This window comes from Odocoileus virginianus, chromosome 2 (genome assembly GCF_023699985.2).
Source record: "Odocoileus virginianus isolate 20LAN1187 ecotype Illinois chromosome 2, Ovbor_1.2, whole genome shotgun sequence".
Lineage (NCBI taxonomy): Eukaryota > Metazoa > Chordata > Mammalia > Artiodactyla > Cervidae > Odocoileus > Odocoileus virginianus.
In genome coordinates, this window is record NC_069675.1 from 3,217,858 (window position 1) to 3,241,251 (window position 23,394).

Here is a 23,394-nt window from a genome sequence, read left to right on the forward strand (position 1 = left end):
TTTCAAATTAGCCAGTGGAGAAGAACAGTGTTCATTAGTTTTCAAGTCAAATTCTCTTTGGAAGTACACAGAAAGGTCAAATTTTTAAATTGCCACGTATAAATGTGCCTTTGCTTCTGAATCCGGGTACACTGCTGATGTGTCAATGTGAACACTTTCCACCTGCCAGAGATATAAGGCTGAGCCCTGTGAATTATGCCCTGTGCAGCCCTAACAGGCTCAGCACTGGAAAGGGAGGAAGCAGTTCTTTTCACAAGGAGCAGAGACACTCCTTCTATGGTAAGCTTCAACTTCTAAAGTGCTTCCTTGCCTTGAACAGAGGTCAGAGGCAGGTAGACTCTTTCTTATGCAAATGACTGTCTGATATGGAAGTTGGGCTTCCCTGGTGGCTCAGGTGGTAAAGAATCCACCTGCAATGCAGGAGACCCAGGATCAGTCCCTGTGTCTGGAAGATCCCCTGGCGAAGGGAATCGCTACCCACCCCAGTATTCTTGTTTAGAGAACCCCATGAACAGAAGACCCTGGCAGGCTACCATCCATGGGGTTGCAGAGTTGACCATGACTGATCTACTAAGCACAACACAGCAGCCATCCTACACCAGGACAGCTTCACTGAGTTTCTGGGACTTTCCATCTAGAACACTGGAAATGACACAAAAATGGTAGCGCGTGTCCTTCTGAAAAACACAATCACAATGGCCATTCAAGACGCCTCATGGTTTTCTGAAGATTAGGCACATTTTCTGCACTACAGAGAAGTAAAATAACCAAATATAGGGATAACTTTAGAAAATCATGTTTCAAACCAGTAAAGGTAGTTCAAATACTTACATACAGCAAAACCACTTACCTGTGACCTGAGTTTTCCTTTATTCCCATCCATCCCTTGAACAGGCTTTGATGCAAATCCCAGTCGGTGTCCCAGGCATCTTCCTGCATGGCTATGCCAGGCTGGACTTTGGGTTCAGCTAAAACACAGGGACAAATGGTATGACATACTCTGGCCCTCAAAGGATTCCTACAGCATCGAGATGAAGGGGTGGGCTTTAGAAGCAGCAGCCTATCATTAATGGGAGTACCTTGGGGAGGGAGTGAGGGTGAGAGAGAACAGTAAGATGACTTACATTTGGACAGAAAAGGCAAGCCGACATAGCAATGATCCCCGCACTGCAATCCAGGATCAAAGTAAATGTTTGCAATCTATAAAGGGGCACAGGAGAACCATGAATCCCCGATCCATGGAAGTTCACAATAACAAAGGACAAAAAGATGGGAATCTGCAAATACAACGCTTTCAAACCTTTGATTTTTTCCCTGGCTCCAAGTCTTCCTTATTACCCCGCAATCGTTTGTAGTAAAAACGCACGTCTTCCGACAAAGACCGTATCTGTTGGATCTTTACCTTCTGTGAGAAGGAATTCATAATATTTAAACTCTGATGAACTATTTTCCCCTGAAGGAAGAAAACAAACAAATTCATTTGTAAATGGTTGGATTTTCTTCAGAACACATACTTTAGAACTGACATATTTACAGCAGACCAAAGCTCAAAGGACATTCAGACTGTTCGGAAGTTGATAAGCTTTAGATCTGTAATCAGAGCCCCTCCTCCAAATATATGTATTTCATTGTTGTTTTTAAGGCCTGTTACAGAGAAATTAGCAGGACAAATCTCTGCAATCCTGTTAAAATGAATTAAAGTGTTTACATAACAAAGGTACAGAACTAGCTTTGAATAAAGAAAACAGTCACTATCAGTTTGTTAAGAAAGGTTTGTTTATACCAAGGCCAGGCTACCTTAAAAGTTTCCAAATTCAGGATGAGATAATTATGAAACCACTGAATTCTAAAAAGCCAAAGCTAAACAAGAAACGAAAAAAATCAGATTTATTTTTCTCAGAAAAAGTATTTTCTCTCTAAAACAAAAACAAAACTATTTGTGCCAAAGAGAAATCAGTTCTCTTTTAAAAACATAGGTTATCTGGCATCGTATTAAAATGAAGCATACAGATTAAATCATTACATTACCAATGATGGTGCTTATCAGCTGTATGTCTCTTACTGTGATAGGATACCAATTTTATTTTTTATTTTTTTTATAAAGAGATTTATTTTTCTGTCATGGAGCACATCATGTTCCCTCAACAGGGATCAAACGCATGCCCCTGCATTGGGAATGCTGAGTCTTAACCACTGGACTGTCAAGGAAGTCCCAGGGTGCCAGATTAAGGAAAAAAAAAAAGAATTATAAGATTGAAATAATCATCAATAAGAATCATATTATAACCTTTTCCTTTTTTTGTTGTTGAATATAGAACCAGAATCTTATAACCTGATTCCTAGACTTTTAAAGAAGTCTAAAATGATCAAGGCTTCCCAGGTGGCACTAGTGGTAAATAATCTGCTTGCCAATAAAGGAGATGCAAGAGACTGATCCCTGGGTTGGGAAGATTCATTGGAGTAGGAAATGGAAACCCACTCCAGTATTCTTGCCTGGAGAATCCCATGGACACAGGAGCCTGAGCACCTAAAATGATCAGACCCACTGGTCTAAAATTTGTTACTAAATGACAAAGAAATTAACAGAATGCATAGCAAAAAGAGTTCAATGATGGTGAAAAGTGAAAGTGAAAGTTGCTTGGTCGTATCTGACTCTTGGTGACTCCATGGACTATAGTCCATGGAATTCTCCAGGTCAGAATACTGGAGTGGGTAGCCTTTCCCTTCTCCAGGGGAATCTTCCCAACCCAGGGATTGAACCCAGGCCTCCCGCAGTGGAGGTGGATTCTTACCAGCTGAGCCACAAGGGAAGCCCAAGAATACTGGAGTGCATACCCTATTCCTTCTGCAGTGGATCTTCCCGACTCAGGATTGAACCGGGGTCTCCTGCATTTGCAGGTGGATTCTTTACCAATTGAGCTATCAGGGAATGATGGTGAGGTTAAGTCTAATACTTATTATATACAGTCTAACTAGAGTAAAACGTAGTAGAAAGAAAATTAGCAAGAAGTCTACAAATTAACTGTCTTACTGGAAAGGAAGGTGGAAGAACCATGTGCTTTGGGAAGCAAGTCAGAGAACCCACTGCAATCACAGCCTTCACGGGAATTGTTAGGATCTGTGGAGGGAAGAAGCAAACCACAGAGAAATAAGAGTGCAAGTCCTAGACTGACCTGATGGTTGTTGCCCTATTTTAGGAGATTTAAAACAACCAATCTTGGGACTTACATGAGCATTAACCAACTGGTAAGCAAAATTAAAATCACCCATAGATACTGTTTAATCTATCCATGTACTGCACAAAATGCACTGAAATACATTTCTGTGTACTTCTCAGTGGTTCACTGAAAACAAGGTAAACAAGACCAAACAATGGGGAAGTAATGAAGAACAGATTTTTCATAATTAGATGATTTTGCAGATTATTGATTTAAAAAGGAAACTCCAACTATACTCTTAAAACAAAGCATGAAAAACCCAGCATTTTTAAAAGATACATAGCTCTCTACTTTTTGTACATAGCAATACATTAATGTCAACCTGATCTTTTAAAAAACGAGCTGAATATTCCACGTTTTAAATCTCAACTCACACTCTATTTGCAACTCACAAGGATACTTTGCTAAGGAAATGTACTTATTTCTATCAAAAGTGATAAATGTGGATCCCTCACTTTTGGAGATAATTAGTTTGACATACTCCCAACATATCATTTATTACTAAAAGACCAATCCTGTTTATTCTGAATGACTTTACTTTCAGGGTGGCAGGGGTTGAATGAGCTGAAAACAGGTTGGAGAACAAAGGTGGCTTGCTGACTTCAGCAGTGCTCAACTTTCCAAGAGCTTTAAAAGAACATATCAAAATATTTAGATGTGGCAGAACACATCCCTTCACAATCTCACTGAATGCAACATGTCAACCCCACAAAGAGTCTTTTAAAAGTTCACTGATTTTCATTTGGTTCCTGACTTAGAATGACTCATGTAAACATAATTGTGAGAACTCAAATTAAGATGTGATTTCCTGACTGTATCTTCCTTTTTGGCAATGTTACACAGGAGAGTATTTGTGACTGTGGAAAGAGAGAGATCTAATCTCAAGACTTTCAGCCAGGGTCCATGTAATGCTACAGCCATTTGTAAACCATTCTAACAGCAAATCTAAAAGTGCCAAATGTATTTTTCTGAAGTTGCTTTTAGTCAGGAGATTCAGGTTTTATCAGAAAATTATGAGCTAATGTAAACCATTATTCTGTAAACTATTCTCAGAAGCTTAAGTTTTTAAAAGTATCAAAGTGGTAAACTGTAACTTTTTGAACAAACTTAGTTCTCTGTTTCTATAAAAAACAAAAAAGGACTGAATTTTTCAGAAAGACTCCACTGACTTGAATCCCCATAAACAAAGTCCTTACCTCATAGTCTGTTGTGATCTGTATAGCCCCATCATGAATTCCTTCCAGTTTTTTTGCGGTAAGTTTGACTCTGAACACTGCAAAATATCCTGAAGCTAGTATTACCTGTATGGAGTAGAAATGACATCCTTCATTAGCCTTGCTAATTGAAGTTTTCTATTAAAATGGAAAAGAAAGGTACAAAAATCTTTCAGTTTTAAATCAGTGTTAACTCATATTGGTTAGGACTTCAAAATCCTAACAAGCTAACATAGAATTAACACATCATCATGTACAAATGTCTCAAAATAAATAGATAAATCTTATTATACTTATTCCATGGGCTACTGAGAAAACTGGTTCCCCAAGGAACAGCTGAATTATCAGCTGCTAAACTGGGGAAGGGTGTGGGCCTCATCCCCCAACCTGCATGGTCAAAGCGGGTGCAGGCTACAGCAGACGGACACAGCCTTCCCCTAACCCTTCAGAAGCCACGTCAGGGCACAAATACATACAAAGTTGGTTCTGCTTCCAGTTCTGAATTCAATTTTGTCATGTTAATACCCATGTCTTCAGATCAACTGAGACTGGGTCACACGAAAACATCAAAAAAATCAAGGAAAGAAGGAAAAGTTAAGCAAAGCAATTTTGAAAGAAAGCAGAATGTGGATCTTGCTTGTTTTCTCAAGCTATTTGCTGATATTTCTGGTGCTTAATCTTTTCAATCGAGAAACTTCCAAAAAAACCATGAAATTCATTTTGTGAGGTTGTACTTTAGTTAGTAGTAGTTATACTTTACCTGGAATTTACATTTACCTCAAAATAACAAAAAACAGGTATACCAAACACACCCACTTTCCCCCCTTTAGAACCATTTCTATGTTGGTTTTATGCAATCCTAATGTTTTCATCCTGACTCTGACCACCCCAATCAGAGCATGTGTCTGAAGAGCACAGAGTTGTTGACAGTGTATGTTTCTTAAGGAAACATAATTTAGTTCATATGTGTAGCTTTTTGGAAAACAGCTGGACAACAGTTGAAAGTTTAGGCATTACAAACTTAAAAAAAAATCCACATTTTGTGGCGTTGCTATTTTGAAGCTGGCAACTCACTACAACTTCCTATTTTAAGTAAAGAAGGGTTCATAAAAATGATCTCATCTTTCTATGCCTTGGTTCTTATATTTATATAGTTTTTTTTTTATCTTGTACCAGGGTACAGCCCATCCACAATGCTGTGAGAGTTTCAGGTGCACAGAGAAGGGACTCAGCCACACTCACACATGTATCCCTTCTCCCCAGACTCGCCTCCCAACCAGCTGCCACAGAGCAGTGAGCAGAGTCTCCTGTGCCGTACAGCAGGCCTGTGGCTGGCTATCTACTTTAAACACAGCAGTGCGTACATACCCATCTCTTATATTTACATAGTTTTATATAGAAGTGAATTCTAAAACCCCAAAGTTTACAGCAGGTTTCATGTTACTGAGTGGACCTCTCAAATTTAAATAGTAAGTGTTAACATGTGCTATTGAGTAGGAGGAAATGATCCAGAGTCCTAAGATTATTAATTTATAATGTATTATGAAAAAACAGTATAATTCAACCATCTCGGATTAGATCTACATACAATTTTACTTTAACTTCATTGTTGAAATGAACACATTAATAGCTGGTCTCATTATCATCCTTTTTCAGCATTGTATTTGTATTAAAAATAAAACCTCGGCTGGAGGGACAAATATTACTTGTCATGGGCACATTCTTTTTTGTTTTAAAAGGAGACTTTATTTATGAGTCAAATTTAAAACATTATAAATTATTAAAATGCAAACACCCAACACCCATGTATCCATCACAATATCTGATTATGGAACTTGAATGCCAGACATCTGCAATTAGAACACACATTATCCAGTATACACATTATCCAGTACTGTTTCCCACTTTTTCATAAATCCTTTTTTAAATATTTTACATACAATCCTACTTACAGCTTATCTGCTTCAATATTCAATCATAAAATCACGACTTTATATATTTGGTTGTTTCTGGTTATTTGGAATTATTAATATTGCTATCACAAACATCTGCATTCTCATAGCTTCTGGCTCTTTAAATGACTTCCAGAGGAAGAATTCCCAGGAGTGGTATACATTGCCAAATTATTCTCTAAAAAACCTGTTTTGGGGAATCTTTCTCATACAAAATGTTTAAATCCATTTTTATGGCCTATGGCATTCCACGGAAGGGTCTTTGTCAACAATCTCTGTGCATAAGGACATCTGCTTTTCCTTCTGTAAAACTGCCATGAGAAGTTCTATCCTAACCTTCAGAGGAGCTTATAGTCTGCTCCTTCCAGGTCGCACGGGTGATTCTACTAACTCTGTTCTGAATAAGTTTAAGCTCTGAGATCCCTTTTCAGCAGTGGTGAGGCCCTAGACTGATACATTCACTTGCTCTTGTCTCATGTACTTTTATGACCAACTGTATGTAAGACAGAGTAAAAGTATATGGGGAGAGCCACATAGAGATCAAACAAATGATGTTTGTCTCACTGATACTTTCTTCTAGTCAATACAGAGAACTGAACAGAAATATTACTGTAGAACTGAAAACAACTTCTACTAATGTGCAGGGTTCTTTCTTTTGCCTAGTGAATTCAATGAACAGTTAGTTTAGTACCCGAGGAAATTTCTCCTGTACTGGTACCTGTGTTTTATCTTAACTTCTTTGAGTTTCAAGTGCTCTCATCATGAAAGGAGTGAGTTTAAGTAGATTACCTATTTTACACATCAAATAGCCAATGCAATTACAAATCTCATAATATTCTGAGGACGAACCTCCCTGGTTATCCAGTGGCTAAGACTCTGTGCTCCCAATGTAGGGGGCCTGGGTTTGATCCCTGGTCAGGGAACTAGATCCCACTTGCCACAACTAAGAGTTCACATGCTGCAACTAAGACCCAGCACAGTCAAATAAATAAATAAATATTAAAAATAATATCATGAGGAAAAGTCTTCTAGTGAGATTTAGACACACATCTAAGTTTAAGGAAACAATAGAAAAGTTTACTTACTGATGACTGGTCTGATAGAGAGGATTTTTCAAACTCTGGAAGGCTTGAGATGATCGTAGTTCTATTGCCTTTTTCAGTAGCTACGAGTTCTATTGATAAACCATCTCCTATAATATGCCAGCTTTTTATAGCCAACTTAAAAGAGAAAGATATGGAAGCAATTATTGCAGCACTCGCATAAAATCTCTAAATGTGATTTAGAATAACAACAGATTTTTCTTTTCTTACCTCAATTGGATTGCTGTTTATAATGGCAAATAAAATATTACTTGCTTCTGTCGCACTCAGTATACCAAAATCTATGAAACGTTCTTCTATTTTGGGGGGTAATACAAAGTACTGGAAAGACAGAAAAGAACTAGATTAGATATAAAGTAACACTTATGTAACAGTAACACTTCAAGAAAAAGTAACTATATTAAGGTACACTAAGGTTCCTACATTTTATGTAAATATACACATACATAATACATAATTAAGAACTTTGTATAATGGAGGTGAGATTAAGTGGAGCCCTTGAGATTTAGGCAAAAAGTCCCCAGTCTCAGCAAACTTCACGTGTTCATGAAAGCAGCTACAAGCCAGTAATCATTTAAGCAGAAGAAATACAGAAGGAGTGTCAGTGGTATGATACCGAAGGTCCCTCTGGTTCTAAAGTTCTTACTGATGCTAGGTTTTTGGAGGACCACACTTCTATCTTTTTGCTTTCTTTTCATCTTTTACATCTTTCTATCAGTTTTCTTTCTTTCCCAAACTTCTTTCATGGAGTACCCTAACGACAGCTTTGTTTGGAATCCCCCCCCCCCACCCCCCGGCTTATTTTCTGTATTAGAAAGACTTCTGTTTCCTTCCCTGCCGTTATTTAGATGACTGTCCCATCTGTGTCTTTCTACCAAATTGCCTCTTTCTTTCTGATTCTTCTCTTCAGTCTTCGTTTTCAGTTTTGGTCACCTCTTCCTACATAGTTCCCTTTTCATTTGTCCTGTAGTTATTAAAAAAAATTTTTTTTACTTATTATGTTTCTTCTGCTTAGTTTTTAGCTTGCCCATGACTGTAACAATTTAAAAGCAAAATCAAGAGGAGTGGACCTGATCTAAACAGAGGTGTAGCTAGAGAAGTCAACTGTGTCATGAGGAGATATGGCTGCTGGGAGGGTGAACATCTTGGAAGCACTGACTAGGGAGGAATTAGAACAACTTGTTAAGTACAGAAAACAGCAAAATTTAAGTGTCTGCAACACAACTACTTAATAGTAGCTGAAAACAACAAAGATGTGGACGGAGTTTAAATTTTAAAAGGTAGATAACATACTTACATCTAAAAAACCTGTATATACCCGCACAGGTAAGTGAAACTTAGAGGCATTGGTAATAAGTAAAATATTGTTATCTATATGCATGGATGATGTGGATGGCATAAAAAATAGAGTAAAAATGTAGCCTGATCCATTTGGAAGAATTAAGACTGGTTTGCTGAAGTTGTGAACCTAGGAGATGATGGGAGAGAAAAAAAATGTATCAGTACCATTTGCTTGGTAGACTGGTAAAATCAAAAGAATGAGGGCTCAGAAACATACTTTAAACATTGTTTTGGCTTCTTCTGGTAGCAACACATCATGAATGAGGATCGCAAAGCTGAAAGTGTTAGTAAGGTAAATTGGCCTTTCCACAGGATCAGCAGGGCTGTCTCGAATGTGAAATAATGTTGCAGCGTGATCAAATCCCAAATAACTATTTGAAAAAAACAAAAACAAATCATTTTTATTTTCACATGTTAATTTATAATGCAAGTTCTTTAGCGGTGAGTAATAATTTACGTTTAGCAGTAAGGACTGTTGTTAGAGAATTAAGACTATAAATATTTTAGTGATTGACCATATGATTTAAAAGAAAATTTATTATAGTGTAATAAAAAGAGCTATTTGCTACTGCATTATATGTAACCAAACAATGACCATCAAGAATGTACTAACAAAAAAAGTTTTAAGCTATTAAAAAAAAAAATCATGTTAAAACAAGTCCCTACTAAGCTGGACATGAAACTATTACTGGTTAAAGTAGAAAATGAACTACATATATTATTACCTGTTTGTAAAAAGCTATAATTTTAGAACAGTGTTTAATGGGTTTATAAAGGAATAAAAATGATTTTCTTTCAAGTGACAATGTACTTTAATAAACAAGCCATAGCCATTTGCATGTTACAAAAATAATTACAGAAATGAAATGCTTCAAGTGATTTAAAAATCACAGATTCACTTTTCTATTGTATTATGGAATCATTAGGACTTCATTACCAAATCATATCATCCCATTTACTTCTTTCTCCTAAAAGTAAAAAAAAAAAAAAAAAAAGAACAAAATACAGAAGATTTTTCTCCTTTATGGCTGAAGTTTTTCTAATACTCATTCCATGGAGTTTATGTGAATTTTGTCTACTACTTCTGCTAAACTCAGAGAGTAGGAAAACAATTTACTGATTAGTAAAAAGTTATAAAGTTTATTTAAAACAGAAACTCACCCATCTAAAACCTCTGCTTGATAAGGTATTTCAAGTTTAGAATAACTCTTTTCCTTTGCTTTCACAGTTATTTTCCCAGAAAACTGAGATGGTTTTTTTGCCTTTGATGCTGAAAGGAAGCACAGAAGATAATCTGTCAGCTTCCACTACGACAGGGTTTACACAGAGGAGGATGAGAGTGACTTTGCACGGATGGACTGAAATCTTAAAAACAAGGTAACCTTTCAAACTGGCACACAGAATGCAATGACAACATTTTAAGTCAAATATCACATTTTTCATTCGAAAATGGAAAGAGATTTCAATTTTCCTGTAATGGGATAAATAGGTAAGTAACTAGCAAGTGAACGGCATTCAGGAGGGAAAACGGTATAATCTGAGCTACTTCTCTATCACCATGAGCTTTGGCTTTACGTACAACAGGGATTCTCAACCTTGGTGCTATGAACACTTCAGGCCAGGTAAATTCTCTGCTGGCGGGGGTGCAGGGGCAGTCGGGTGGCTGTCCTGGGCACTGCGGGATGCTAGGCGGTGTCGTCAAGACAGCCTCTTATCTGCGAGGCATCAGCTGCATTACCCAAAAGTGTCTGCAGATGTTGCCAAATGTCCCCAAACTGACAACTGCTGGTTCACAGCTGATTAAGAAATAACATTCCTTGTGTGGTCAGAGTCTTGCTATAAATACCGATAAAGTAGCCTGGTGCAAGAAATACCAAGAGTTATGAGACATATACTCTCCCTGCCATCATACTGTTCTCACAGATGAAGTTAAAACCTTTAAATTTTGGATCACTTCTGATTTTCCTTCTGGAATTATAGAAATAGTCAGTTGGATCCAATCTGTGTACCCATTAGATGTTCCTTTCAAAGCAAATAAAGAAGCTGTTTATCTCCTTTAAAGTACTTCAGGAACACTTCCACTTATGCGAAGAATTTTATATGTAGGTTCTGCAAATGTGTGTTATCCAACTTTAGCATAAAAAAGGAACAAAATAATGGTATGACATCTAGTATGTGGCTATGTACAGACAGTGTGAATTCAGATTTTTAAACCTCCCATTAAGCCTCATTTCTTTCTGCTGACTGTACAGCCACTTCTGGATGCTTATTTTTTTTTGTATTTATCCTGACATAAGGCTGATAACAAGGGCCATAATTTTGGCATTTCATAGTACCTTATCAAGTTATATTTTAGCAAATGAAGTGGTCAAAGTGTCAAGAAAATTCAGTTAAAAATCATAAGGAATCATGACTTTATGAGACAAATGATTACATGGTAAGTCAACATTGCACAGTGAATATTCATGGCATGTTCTGAAATTTTTGTTTTTTATTTTTATAATTAACTAATTAATTTGGCTGTGCTGTGGGACTTGCGGAATCTTAGCTTCCCAACCAGGACTGAACCAGGGCTATGGCAGTGAAAGTGCTGAATCCTAACCTCTGGACCGCCAGGGAATTCCCCCTGAACATTTTCAAAGTAAACATTTCTTGATGGATGATTTTCACAGGAATCTCAGTGGTAAAACCATTTGTACTGTAATCTAGGGGTGGTGGTGGGGGAGGAGGGAGCAGATGGGAAGTGGATGGATTTTTCCATGATAATAAAAGCCACTTTTAAAGATGAGGGGAAAGGAAAATGGGAGGAAACCTCTCCTCTCCCACCTTCACCTTTAGCTTCTTGAAAACGGGCCCTTGCAGAATAAATCTGCCAGTTTTTACAATAAATAAATAAATAAAAAGCACTTTTAAGAAATGCAGCAGTTACTTTAAAAGACGCCTTCTCTTGTCTTTGTGCTAAATTTTACATAATTTCTTTAAGAAACACTTATTTTAGACTCTGTGATCGCAGAAGAGCCACCACTGGTGACGTTCATCTATCTGAGAGGGAACAGTCAGCGGGCTGCCAACACAGGAGCTGGGGAAGGTGAGGGAGAGCCAGAGAGCGCAGCTGCATTGCCCTATTGTGCGCCCTGGGCTTCTTGGACTTATCAGATTTGTCTGTTCTGAGGGTCACAGCGATCGTCGCTCTCTCCCCCACTGAGGGAAGACAATGCACTTGCTGGTACTGACACTGATAACTGGGGGTCATGGCTGGTGTCTTAGCAACACAGAAGGCCACTCATCACACATTTGGAAACATCTGTGCCATCAAGCCTTCTGCAATACTGATTATTTTTGACAGCTGGTTTATGAAAGTGTGCCATGTGTATAATCTCAGTTTCTTCAGGAGTTTTCTCTGAGCCCGTGGGATGAGTGCTGTGCTGGCAGCCAAGTGTGCAGCTGCTCCAGACCCTCCACGTGAGAGGAGCGAGCGCAAACGCCTCACAGACACTGGGCCACACTCAGGGGGTCTGCAGTGGCCAAACATTCCCTCCTGATGAGGAGCTTAGCTGTAAAATGTGGATTATGAGCAAAGATGGCTTTATCATGAGGCCAAAGCTTAAGCTTCAGGGCTCCTCACCTGGATAGGCCAATATGAGAAAAGCCCCATATGGAGTTTCAGCTTTCATTAAATTTAATCACACATTTAGACAGCCATTAAGTTACTACTCAAAACATTTTATGATAGCAAATGCAGTACATCTTCTAATTAAGTAGGCAAAACTGAATAAAAACATGCTATTAAAACAAGCTGAAGTCTGAGTTAACATTTCAAAAGTCAAAATACACAATATACATGCTTGAAATAACTGTTATCTAACTTGACAATTCTATGATAAAGGCTGTCAGTTTAGTTTAGATAGGACTGCTTGCCTTGTTTATAAAAGACAAAATATGGAAATTTTTGTATTTACAGAAAATACTTTATTTCTGCTCTAAAATTCAAATGTGCTTCTGAAATTCAAATATGTATCACTCAATTATAAAAAGTAATGACTTCATAATTAAGACAAAGCTTAATAGATACATATATGAAAGAGCCTAGATTAACAAAAATTTAATTGCAATCCTAATGTATTTTCTAATACTAAGTCAGGCTTATGAAATTATAATATTTACTTTCAAGAAACAATCCAATAAGAGTTCATGATGGTTTACAAGAAAAACCAACCTGACCAGTATTACAAAATCTAACTGGAAAATGGTCTGGGTTTTTATATTAAGATGTCAACAGAGATGTCGTCTAAGTTATCAAAATAAGACCACTCTATTAGAAAAAGTTGAATACTTACCATCAAAACTAATACTTGCTACCTTGGTATATTTACTTTCTGAAGCTTTTAATGTAATTGGTTTAAAGTGTACCGTGATAGCATCATTTTGTGGTGTAGGTCGAACACTCTGCAAAGAGAAAATTTTACACTGCATTATTTTAGTCTAGTGGTCCAGTTTATACTGAAAAGTGTACTGAAAAAGTAAAGCAGAATCAAAATCTGAAAAGTTTAAGTGGTCGCTTTAAATGGAATAGGCTAAACTGATAAAATCTCAATTTCATTAGACAGTCTTTATGAAATAAAATGATGACCAGAAGGAAAAATGTGTGATAGATATTAAGTATTAAAAAGTCTAAAGTTGGGAGGGGGGACCGGGATGGGGAATACATGTAACTCCATGGCTGATTCATGTCAATGTACGACAAAACCCACTGAAATGTTGTGAAGTAATTAGCCTCCAACTAATAAAAATAAATGAAAAAAAAAAAAGTCAAAGTCAAACTAGTGCAATGAGTATAAACAGATAATAAAGAAAAAAGGTATTTTTTCCTAAATGAATGTCTAATTCACATCTAAGAAAAGAGGACCTTCAGGGCTTACAACAGGGGCTGTGGGGCTGAATGGTGAAGGGGACGGCAGGAATGTGCAACCTAAAACAGGTCAGAATGCTTTCAACTTAAAAGAGCTCTCTATTCAAAAAGCTAGGCTTCCCAGGTGGCTCAGTGGTAGAGTCTGCTTGCCAATGCAGGAGATCCAAGAGACGCAGGTTCAATCCCTGGGTCAGGAAGATTTCCTGTCGTTTGCAAAAGAGCTGGCGATGACTTAGCGACCAAACAACAACAACTGTGACTGAAGAGAAAGAAGGACAGTCCTTTAAAGGCACAAGAAGCATCTTAGGAGAGTGAGAGAAAACGCTGTCTCTTGCACCATGTTTCAATCACAGGAAACAAGCTGGCTACCTACAGAGAGATGACAGATACTGCTTCTTAGTTCCAGTTAGCAGGGAACCACCCTTCCCCGTTGCTGGTTAGTGACTCAGCTGTCAGGGTGTCTTTACTGGGCCTGGATGGTGGTCCTCAGGAGGACTCTGTGGTTTTCTGTGCTGGAAATTCTAACTGCCTTAGCTCTTGGCTACAGGCTCTCCCAGCATTTTATCTCTTTATCTTTCTTCTTCTTTGAGAACTCTTACTTTGCTTCTGAATCTCTAATGGGGAGGTGGAGGGGCTGATGGGTTCATATCAATATATTTGCTATCAATGATCTGCTGTTACCAGCAGTCATTTAAAGTATGAATCTTCCTTCCTTGAAGGGTATGCATGTGTATATGTAGTGATGTGAAGCAGCCTGACTATAAGATAACTGGAGAAAGTTCATTTGGTTTCATCATACTATGCTACTATATTTTTTCTGAAGGAAAGGAAAGCAGTACAGAAGCCCAGAGTGATGAGTTTAGAACAAAAGGATTTTAACTATTTAACCAGCAGTGTAAATTTCTGTAAGCTGCAATTTACTCTGGACCATGTTTCTTCCATCCGTAAAATCGTAGGGGTGGATTAGGTATTTTCTAAGTTTCCATCAGGGGCTTCCCTGGTGGTTCAGTGGTAAAGAATCCACCTGCCAATGTAGATGTGAGTTCAATTCCTGGGTCAGGAATATACCCTGGAGAAGAAAAGGACAACCCACTCCAGTATTCTTGCCTGAGAAATCTGTGCCGGGCTACAGTCCATTGGGTCGCAAAAGAGTTGGACATGACTTATCAACTAAACAACAACAATAAAGTTTTCATCTATCTAAAAAATGTGATTCTATTAATTTTGCTGTTTTTCTTCAAACCAGCCATATTTATCCCGAGGTCAGGATTTATCTTGAGAGATGATCATGTAAAGCTTTACAGTTTACAGAGGACACATCTGATCCCTAATTCTTTCACTTGCTCTGTTGACTGTGGTACAGCAGCAGTGGAACCCTGACCGTTTTCAAACACGCTCAAAGACTGTGAGCTGCGGTTCATCAGTGATAAGCACGAGTCTGTGCCAGAAACAGCTAAGCAATGGTATTTCATACCATATAGTCACTGTTGAGTAGTAAGAACTTAGCTGATGGAAAAAAATGTTTTTCTTATATGAAACATACTCTAAGACTTTCCTTACCAGAGGAAAAGTTTATGTCCATATTATTAATATTACCTTAAAATAACAGTCATATTATTTTACCAATAGTAGTATTACTAATAGTAATATTATCTACACTAATAGTAAAATAATATTCAACTGACTCATATTTTATACAAATGGTCTAAAGTGCTCACTTACTACCATTAAAAGAAAAAAATATCCCAATCAGTTAAAACCTGTTTTCCAAGGAAACAAAAATAAAGCAAAATAAACAAAAGACTTAAACAGTTGGCTTATTCTGGTGGCTTTAAATGAAAAGTAATAAATAATCAGAAACTTGTAATAAGCATATTTATACTAACAATATATTTCAGCATCAGTCACTAACTGTTGTTTACTTAAAGATAATTGAGAAGTGGAAAAAATGTGGCAAGATTCCCAGGAAAGGCAGCTTGCACAGGTTCTAAATATAGTTCCAGTCTTTCTCAGGACATTCATACCCAACTATGCTCAGTAACTCTCAAGTGAGACACCAGGCCCAGGACATTCTGAAACGACTCAACTGCTTTAAGCAAGCAAAAAAAAAACCTTCTGGTATACAGAAATTGTATTTTTAATAGTAGGTGCACAGATTTTCTAAGACTCACATCAAGTTGACACAGGTAAAATTTAAGGACATCTGTGATCTCTTATTAATTAGCAAGGAAACTTCATACAAAGGTGTTTTAAGACATCTCAAGCAAACTTACTGCATTATTTATAATGTATTAATGTTTTATAAATGCTGAGGAAAACTATATTTTCAAAGTTGCACTATAGATGAGCTGTGTCAGGAAGGCTTGAAGCTGGGTATCTTGCTCACTGATGGTGAGGAGCTTATATTAGGAGTTGCTTGCTTTAGTGTGTGTGTGTGGTCAGTCATGTCATACTCTTTTTTTTTTTTAATGTCAGACTCTTTGTGACACCACGGACTGTAGCCCATCAGAATCCTTTGTCCATGGAATTCTCCAGGCAAGAATACTGGAGTGGGTTGCCATTTCCTTCTCCAGGGGATCTTCCCAAACTGCATCTCCTGCATTGGCAGGTGGAATCTTTACCACTGCACCACCTGGGAAGTAGTCTTATATCTTGAAAAATGAAGAGACACTGAATTCCCTGAAGGGAGGGAGGCAGGGACCTTTCTAATATGCACCAGTCTGTAGGTCTGGCATACTACGGAAAAACCTTGGGAAGCTCTGTTAATACCCAGTTTCCATGGCAGACGGGTTCATCCCCTGGCTGATAAGGCAAGAAGTCCAAGCTATCATCATCTCTCAAGTGGACCACTGCAATAGGTTTTTAACCTTCTTCAGTTCATTCTCTAAAAAGCAGTTACAGTGACTTTAATAACACATAGATCAAATGACATCACACCTTAAAATTCTGTAATTTTCCACTGCCCTTACAGTAAAACCAAAACCCCTCCCAGGAGCCAGGGAAACCCTGTTCAACCCTCCAGCCCATCTTTTACATCTAAGCCCAGTGAGTTTCAACATTTGCAGCTGCCCCTCAGGTCTTTGCACTTGCTCATCCCTGTGATGGAACACTTGTCCACCAGCTTTGCTTTCCTTATGGGTGCCTGCTTCTCACTCTTCAGTTATTACCTCAAATGTCAGTTCCTCAGAGACAGCTCTACCTAAACCAACTCCTTCCTCGACTTACACACCATTCGGTTTATTTCTCAGTTGATAATAATGTTGCATATCTGTTTGTCTGTCTCCCAACTGAAAAAAATGAGCTCAGTAAGGGCAAGACCTTGGTTCTCTGAGTCCCCGCTGTATCCTCAGTACTCAGCACAGAAGCTGGCATACAGCTGATGCTTACAGAATATTTACTGAATGAGTGGATGAGTGAATGAATGAGAAATAAATCTACCATAACACAAGCAAGAGTACAGGCTTCAGATGTTAGAAGAAAATACACATAGGTAGGCACAGATGTAGATCTAGGACAGGTACATAAACCAATAGGTTTTTAATAGGAATACTGAATATACAATTAAAATGATATAGTCATAAAAATGATTGATAAGTATAGCTAATATACTTTCATGTAACTTTTGCATTCAATATGCCAGCAAAGTTGGAAAACTCAGCAGTGGCCACAAGACTGGAAAAGGTCAGTTTTCATTCCAATCCCAAAGAAAGGCAATGCCAAAGAATGCTCAAACTACCACACAATTGCACTCATCTCACATGCTAGCAAAGTAATCCTCAAAATTCTCCAAGCCAGGCTTCAACAGTACGTGAACCATGAACTTCCAGATGTCCAAGCCGGTTTTAGAAAAGGCAGAGGAACCAGAGATCAAATTGCCAACATCTGTTGGATCATCAAAAATAGAGTTCCAAAAAAAAACATCTACTTCTGCTTTATTGACTACGTCAAAGTCTTTGACTGTATGGATCACAACAAACTGGAAAATTCTTAAAAGAGATGGGAATACCAGACCACCTGACCTGCCTCCTGAGAAATCTGTATACAGGTCAAGAAGCAACAGTTAGAACTGGACATGGAACAACAGACTGGTTCCAAATAGGGAAAGGAGTACATCAAGGCTGTATATTGTCACCCTGCTTATTTAACTTATATGCAGGGCATATCATGCGAAATGCCAGGCTGGATGAAGCACAAGCTGGAATCAAGACTGCCGGGAGAAATATCAATAACCTAAGATATGCAGATGATACCACTCTTACGCAGAAAGCAAAGAAGAACTAAAGAGCCTCTTGATGAAAGTGAAAGAGAGGAGTTAAAAAGTAGGCTTAAAACTCAACATTCAGAAAACTAAGATCATGGTATCTAGTCTCATCACTTTATGGCAAATAGATGGGGAAACAATGGAAAGAGTGTCTGACTTTATTTCTGGGGGCTCCAAAATCACTGCAGATGGTGCCTGCAGCCATGACATTAAAAGACGCTTGCTCCCTGGAAGAAAAGTTATGACTAACCTAGACAGCATACTAAAAAGCAGAGACATTACTTTGCCAACAAAGGTCCGTCTAGTCAAAGCTATGGTTTTTCCAGTAGTCATGGACAGATGTGAGAGTTGGACCATAAAGAAAGCTGAAAGCCAAAGAATTGATGCTTTTGAACTGTGTTGTTGGAGAAGACTTTTGAGAATCCCTTGGACTGCAAGGAGATCCAACTAGTGAATCCTAAAGGAAATCAGTCCTGAATATTCATTGGAAGGACTGATGCTGAAGTTAAAACTCCAACAGTTTGGCCACCTGATGCGAAAACTGACTCACTGGAAAAGAAGCTGATGCTGGGAAAGATTGAGGGCAGGAAGAGAAGGGGACGACAGAGGATGAGATGGTTGGATGGCATCACCGACTCAATGGACATGAGTTTGAGCAAGCTTTGGGAGTTTGTGACAGACAGGGAAGCCTGGTGTGCTGCAGTCCATGGGGTCACAAAGAGTCGGATACAACTGAGTGAACTGAACTTCTGCATTTTATATAGCTGAATTTAGTTACTTTAAAAGGTCTGACTCATTTTCCCTATTTGGAAAAGAAGGACCTGTGTACTTTACAGGAGAGTTACATCAAATAAGATAATCCATGTAAAGAACTTAGCATACAGCCTAACTCATGGTATGAGCAAAAATGTTCACTTACAATGTATTCTAAAATCCTTAATAAAAGAGAAAAATAGGAACATGGGCCTATTTATACTTATATTTAATTACTATAAATGAATTAAATAGTAAGTTTTTTTAAATTCACATTCTTAGAATTGCTGATTTCATTTTTCTAGAAAATGTTTATTGAAAAAGACATTTGGGTCCATTCATTGTATGTAAAAAGTTAGACCAGAATGTGTGGGCTAAGAAAAGGCACTTTCCCAATAAACGTCTGAAGTGAAATGAAATTCACTAAGCTGTGTCCCACTCTTTGTGACCCCATGGACTGTAGCCAGCCAGGCTCCTCTGTCCATGGAATTCTCCAGGCAAGAATACTGTATCTGGATCTCCTGCATTGCAGGCAGATTCTTTTACCATTTGAGCCACCAGGGAAGTCCCCTAGCCTGTACATATGGAGACAGGACTTCAGGCCTGAAATCTGCCCAACAAGCATGACAGCTCCGGCCCTGTTGAGACAATCCACAGGATCAAAGAAACTAGTAAGAAACAAACAGCAGGCAGCACACACACAAAACAGTAACAATTATCTGATGTCTCAAACTGAGGCAGCAGCAGGCCATCCACCCACAGCCAAGAGTCTGACCTATATGCATGTGCACGACCGACTTGAAAGGGGCATCCTAGAACGAAGCCAGATGGTGTTTCAGGAGGTTGTGCAGAGGGCATGCGGGCAGGAAAGGGACGTGTGCGCACATCATCATGCATGTGGTAACTGTGCTCCTTGCTGCCCATTGGGCTCCAGGAGAAATTCTGGACCAGAAAGTTCAGAGAACAAAAGCAGGCTGTAGCCAAGGCAACCTGGACAGACGGAGCAGGAGTCACACCCCATGACGAAGGAAACTCTGATACACTAAACTAGCAAAGTCTGAGCAAAGAGAATCCAACTCCAAGTATACAGTGAGATTCTGAGATGTTATAATAGAGCGGTGATTCTTAGGCCTTTTCATTTCACTGGTAAAACCTGAAATGTGTATCTGTGTGTGTGTGTGTGTGTAAGGAAGTCTAACTTCTTATTTTTGCAAATGTGAGGATGTTGGGGATGAGGGGCAAAAGGAGGAATTCCTACTCTCTTCTACCTTTATTCATAAAACAAAGGGTAGTTTAATGTTGAACCAAAAAATAAAAGAGGAATTTAACAAAATCAAAGGTTGGTCCTCTGAAAGGGTCAACAAAACTGAAAAACCTTTAGCAAAACTGACTGAAAATTTTTTTTAAATAGAGAGGAGACTACAATTGCTAAAATCAAGAATGGAAGATGGGCCATTACTATCTACCTCACAGAAAATAAAAGTACTGTAAGTAAACACTGAACAATGGTATGCCAACAAATTAGGTAACTTAGATGAAATGAAAAAATTCCTAGAAAGAAGCCACTGAAACTGGCTCCAGAAGAAATAGAAAATCTGAATAGGCCTACAGCAAGTAAAGAGATTGAATTGATAATTTTAAAATGTCCCATGAACAAACGTTTAGGTCCAGATGAGTTCACTGGTGAATCCTACCAAACATTTAAAGAAGAATTAATACCAATCCTTCGAAAACTCTCCCCAAAAACGGAAGAGGAAAGAATACTTTCCCACTCATTCTATTAAAAAACAAAACTCCAAACAATTCTCCCCAACTATGTATTACCTTTATTTGTAGAACAACAAATATTTTAATGTCAAAGAAGCAAGTATATTATCTCAGAATGGTCCTTATCCAGAAAAGGTGTTTATAACTTCATGTTAACTATGTTAACATATACACACACTCATATTTTTATAAACATTTACATTGCTCATTTTTCTATAGACTCGTGAAAACTTCAATACAGATTAAAGAGCCAAAAACAATCCCTAACCCCTCAATATAGCAACAATAGTCAGCATTATGTTTGTTTGTTTTTTAAAGAAAAACACATTATCAGGGTGGCAGGGTCAAAGGAGCTGTTCCTTGTCATCTAAGGAAAGGTCCCGGGCCCTTGAAGACCTCCCTGAGGAGAAGGGGGATGAACCCCAGTATACTTAGCAGGTCTAACACTGGAGTGGTAGGAACCTCAGGATGCGGTAGTTTCATCTCCACTGCATCCCAGGGGAAGCTCTTTACAGACTCCGTTCTCCTAACTCACTCCCAATTCTCCTACCAAGCAGGAAGAAATACTAGGTCATATGTCTGATAGGACACTGCTTAATCTACAACTCTCCCAGTAAGCAAGGTCACTGTGCATTAAAATGTGGCTGCCTGGGGTGACCATCTCTTCCATTACTTGGGGATTGTATACCTTCTTCTCTTTGGTCTCTACTCCACCACTTGGTGCAAAATTCTGGGTCTGGGTGGAAATGGACAATGGTCTCTAGGTCTCCAGGCCCACGTGATCTATCTCACTTTTATCAGAGTTCTCTGAATATAGGTTTTCTGACACCAGCACACGTTATAATAAAAATACATTGCTTTCCTCTTCCATTATTCTCTGTGTAACTTGGGGACCTCACCTCTATGACCAGAAGGTGAGGTCACGCACTAAAGCAAAATCTGGATACTCAAGCTCCCTCAAACCATTGCATGGCACTCCAATTCCACTACAAGGCATCAAAGTCACCTGTCCCACGTGCATGCATGAGACAGTGAGAGGACTGTAGTCTCAGTGTGCTACTGAGGGTAACTACGGCAGATGCTGGTTAGAAGGGGCCCCTGTGTCACAGGTTAACAGCACTCGACCACCACCTATCACATCTCTCTGCTTCCTGATTTCTCCTTCCAACTCATCTGAATCTTATATCTCTTTTTTAGTTAACCATACCTTAAGTCTAACAACCTGTTTTTCTTTACACACAGCACACAGATCCCAGGATTCATCAGAATCCACAGGCCTAAATCGGAACCTCATGAACTCCAGTTCAGAGTCCTTGGAGAAGACTGTTCACATGCCCTTCTCATCCTTAAAATCTGATCAGACAGGCAGACAGGTTTCCTATACTCTATTTTGAACCAAAGTGGCACCAGGTCACCACAAAACAGATATCCTTTAGAGCAGGAGTTTATTTTATAACTTTGTCATAAGTTTAAAAACAAAGAATACATAAATTAGGAAAAAATATAAGCAAAAACTTACTGTTATTGGCACATCTTTTGTTCCTGAATTTAATAAATGAAGATTTAAAACTTTTGGTAGATCTGTTAAAATTGAGGAAAAGAAACATTTCTTAAAGTGGTATGTTTTATATAGCAAGTTATAATCTTTCTCTTATATCAGTTTAAATATATTTTAGAACGTGAAGTAGAATGACAATCACATTTATAAAAAGAATATGACAATCACATTCCTAGACAGGAACTGCCTTACTTTTAAGGACAGTGAGTACTATAAGAACTAAACAATCAGATCAAAAATCAAACTTTATCAGTGAAATTGACATCATCACCAATCTTTTAGTTTTCCAGCAAAGCACAATGAAGCAATTCAATAAAGTACAATATGAAATTATTATATTAAAACCAAATCTAACCTTCAAGAATGAGTCTTCAATTCTAAACAACCAAATTTCAATTACATATGGCCCCAGAAGCCTGTACTACATGCCTTCTTTTTTCTTTTAATAAATCCTCTGGTTATTTTCAATTTTAGAATTTGAATTCTTTCTCTGACCTCAGGGACTGATTTCTAACATTACATTATTATAATGCAACTGAATTAATCCATATCTAAACAAAAATTCAGCAGTAAATCTTTTTATTTCCTTTATTTGACAATTAAAAGATTTAGCATAACTAAATAGGTGAGAAACTGGATTAAGAAACTACTTTCTGCCTCAATCTTCCATTTAGAAGACTTAAGTTATCCAGGACACTGCTTTCCCATCTGGTAAGCAATGGCATCCCTCAGAAGAATGGGGTGTAAACCCCGAAGGGCTCTGACTTCCCAGAAGCAGACTTCTACAAGATCATGTAACAGGCTGAGAAATAACTTTCAAACCTGAACTAATCACAGAGGAGTTAAAGGACAGCCATTTAGAAAGGAATACAGGGATCTTTAAAAAAGCTGATAATGACTCTCTCTCTTTTTTTTTACCTTGTGTTCGCAGTGTGCCAAAATCTAACATTTCAGTTGAGGAATAAATTCCAGGAGCTTGGAAAAAAGAAGAGTAAGCAATTATATTTCATTTTGCCAGAGTAAGATGTGCTGAAGACAAACTACGCTCTTTCAATTGTTCACTCACCTGTTGTAACTTCCACTTCAACCGGAAGGATGATAAACTCTGTGCTGTCTGAAGCATTTGTCTTTATTCTTATGAAAGCTGTGTGATTATCTGCTTCTCTAGATGAAAAACTGGCTCTCATCACTCCCTTGGTTTCATAAGGAGGAATTTCCTGACAAGTTAACAGACCAGAATGTAGCAAACCCACTACAGTTTACTGAATAAGATGACATCACCTAAAAGATGCATTATTTTTTTATATAGAAAAAAATA

General features: G+C 38.1%; 1 protein-coding gene across 2 annotated transcripts in view; it reads right to left on the bottom strand.

Moving 5' to 3' along the window:
• The window catches only part of TMEM131 (transmembrane protein 131), a 171,297-nt gene that overhangs the window by 32,813 nt on the left and 115,090 nt on the right, over positions 1–23,394 (bottom strand). The window contains exons 9-22 of one of the 2 annotated variants that reach the window (XM_070474608.1): positions 23,143–23,293; positions 22,995–23,051; positions 22,038–22,099; positions 13,166–13,274; positions 9,990–10,098; positions 9,046–9,199; positions 8,785–8,955; positions 7,698–7,808; positions 7,470–7,604; positions 4,415–4,519; positions 3,032–3,118; positions 1,301–1,453; positions 1,125–1,200; positions 851–968 (exon numbers count right to left, since the gene is read on the bottom strand). In XM_070474608.1, the coding sequence (XP_070330709.1) occupies positions 851–968; positions 1,125–1,200; positions 1,301–1,453; positions 3,032–3,118; positions 4,415–4,519; positions 7,470–7,604; positions 7,698–7,808; positions 8,785–8,955; positions 9,046–9,199; positions 9,990–10,098; positions 13,166–13,274; positions 22,038–22,099; positions 22,995–23,051; positions 23,143–23,293 (1,598 nt within the window). The remainder of the gene's footprint in view (positions 1–850; positions 969–1,124; positions 1,201–1,300; positions 1,454–3,031; positions 3,119–4,414; positions 4,520–7,469; positions 7,605–7,697; positions 7,809–8,784; positions 8,956–9,045; positions 9,200–9,989; positions 10,099–13,165; positions 13,275–22,037; positions 22,100–22,994; positions 23,052–23,142; positions 23,294–23,394) is intronic. The other variant, XM_070474615.1, reaches the window with a different exon arrangement.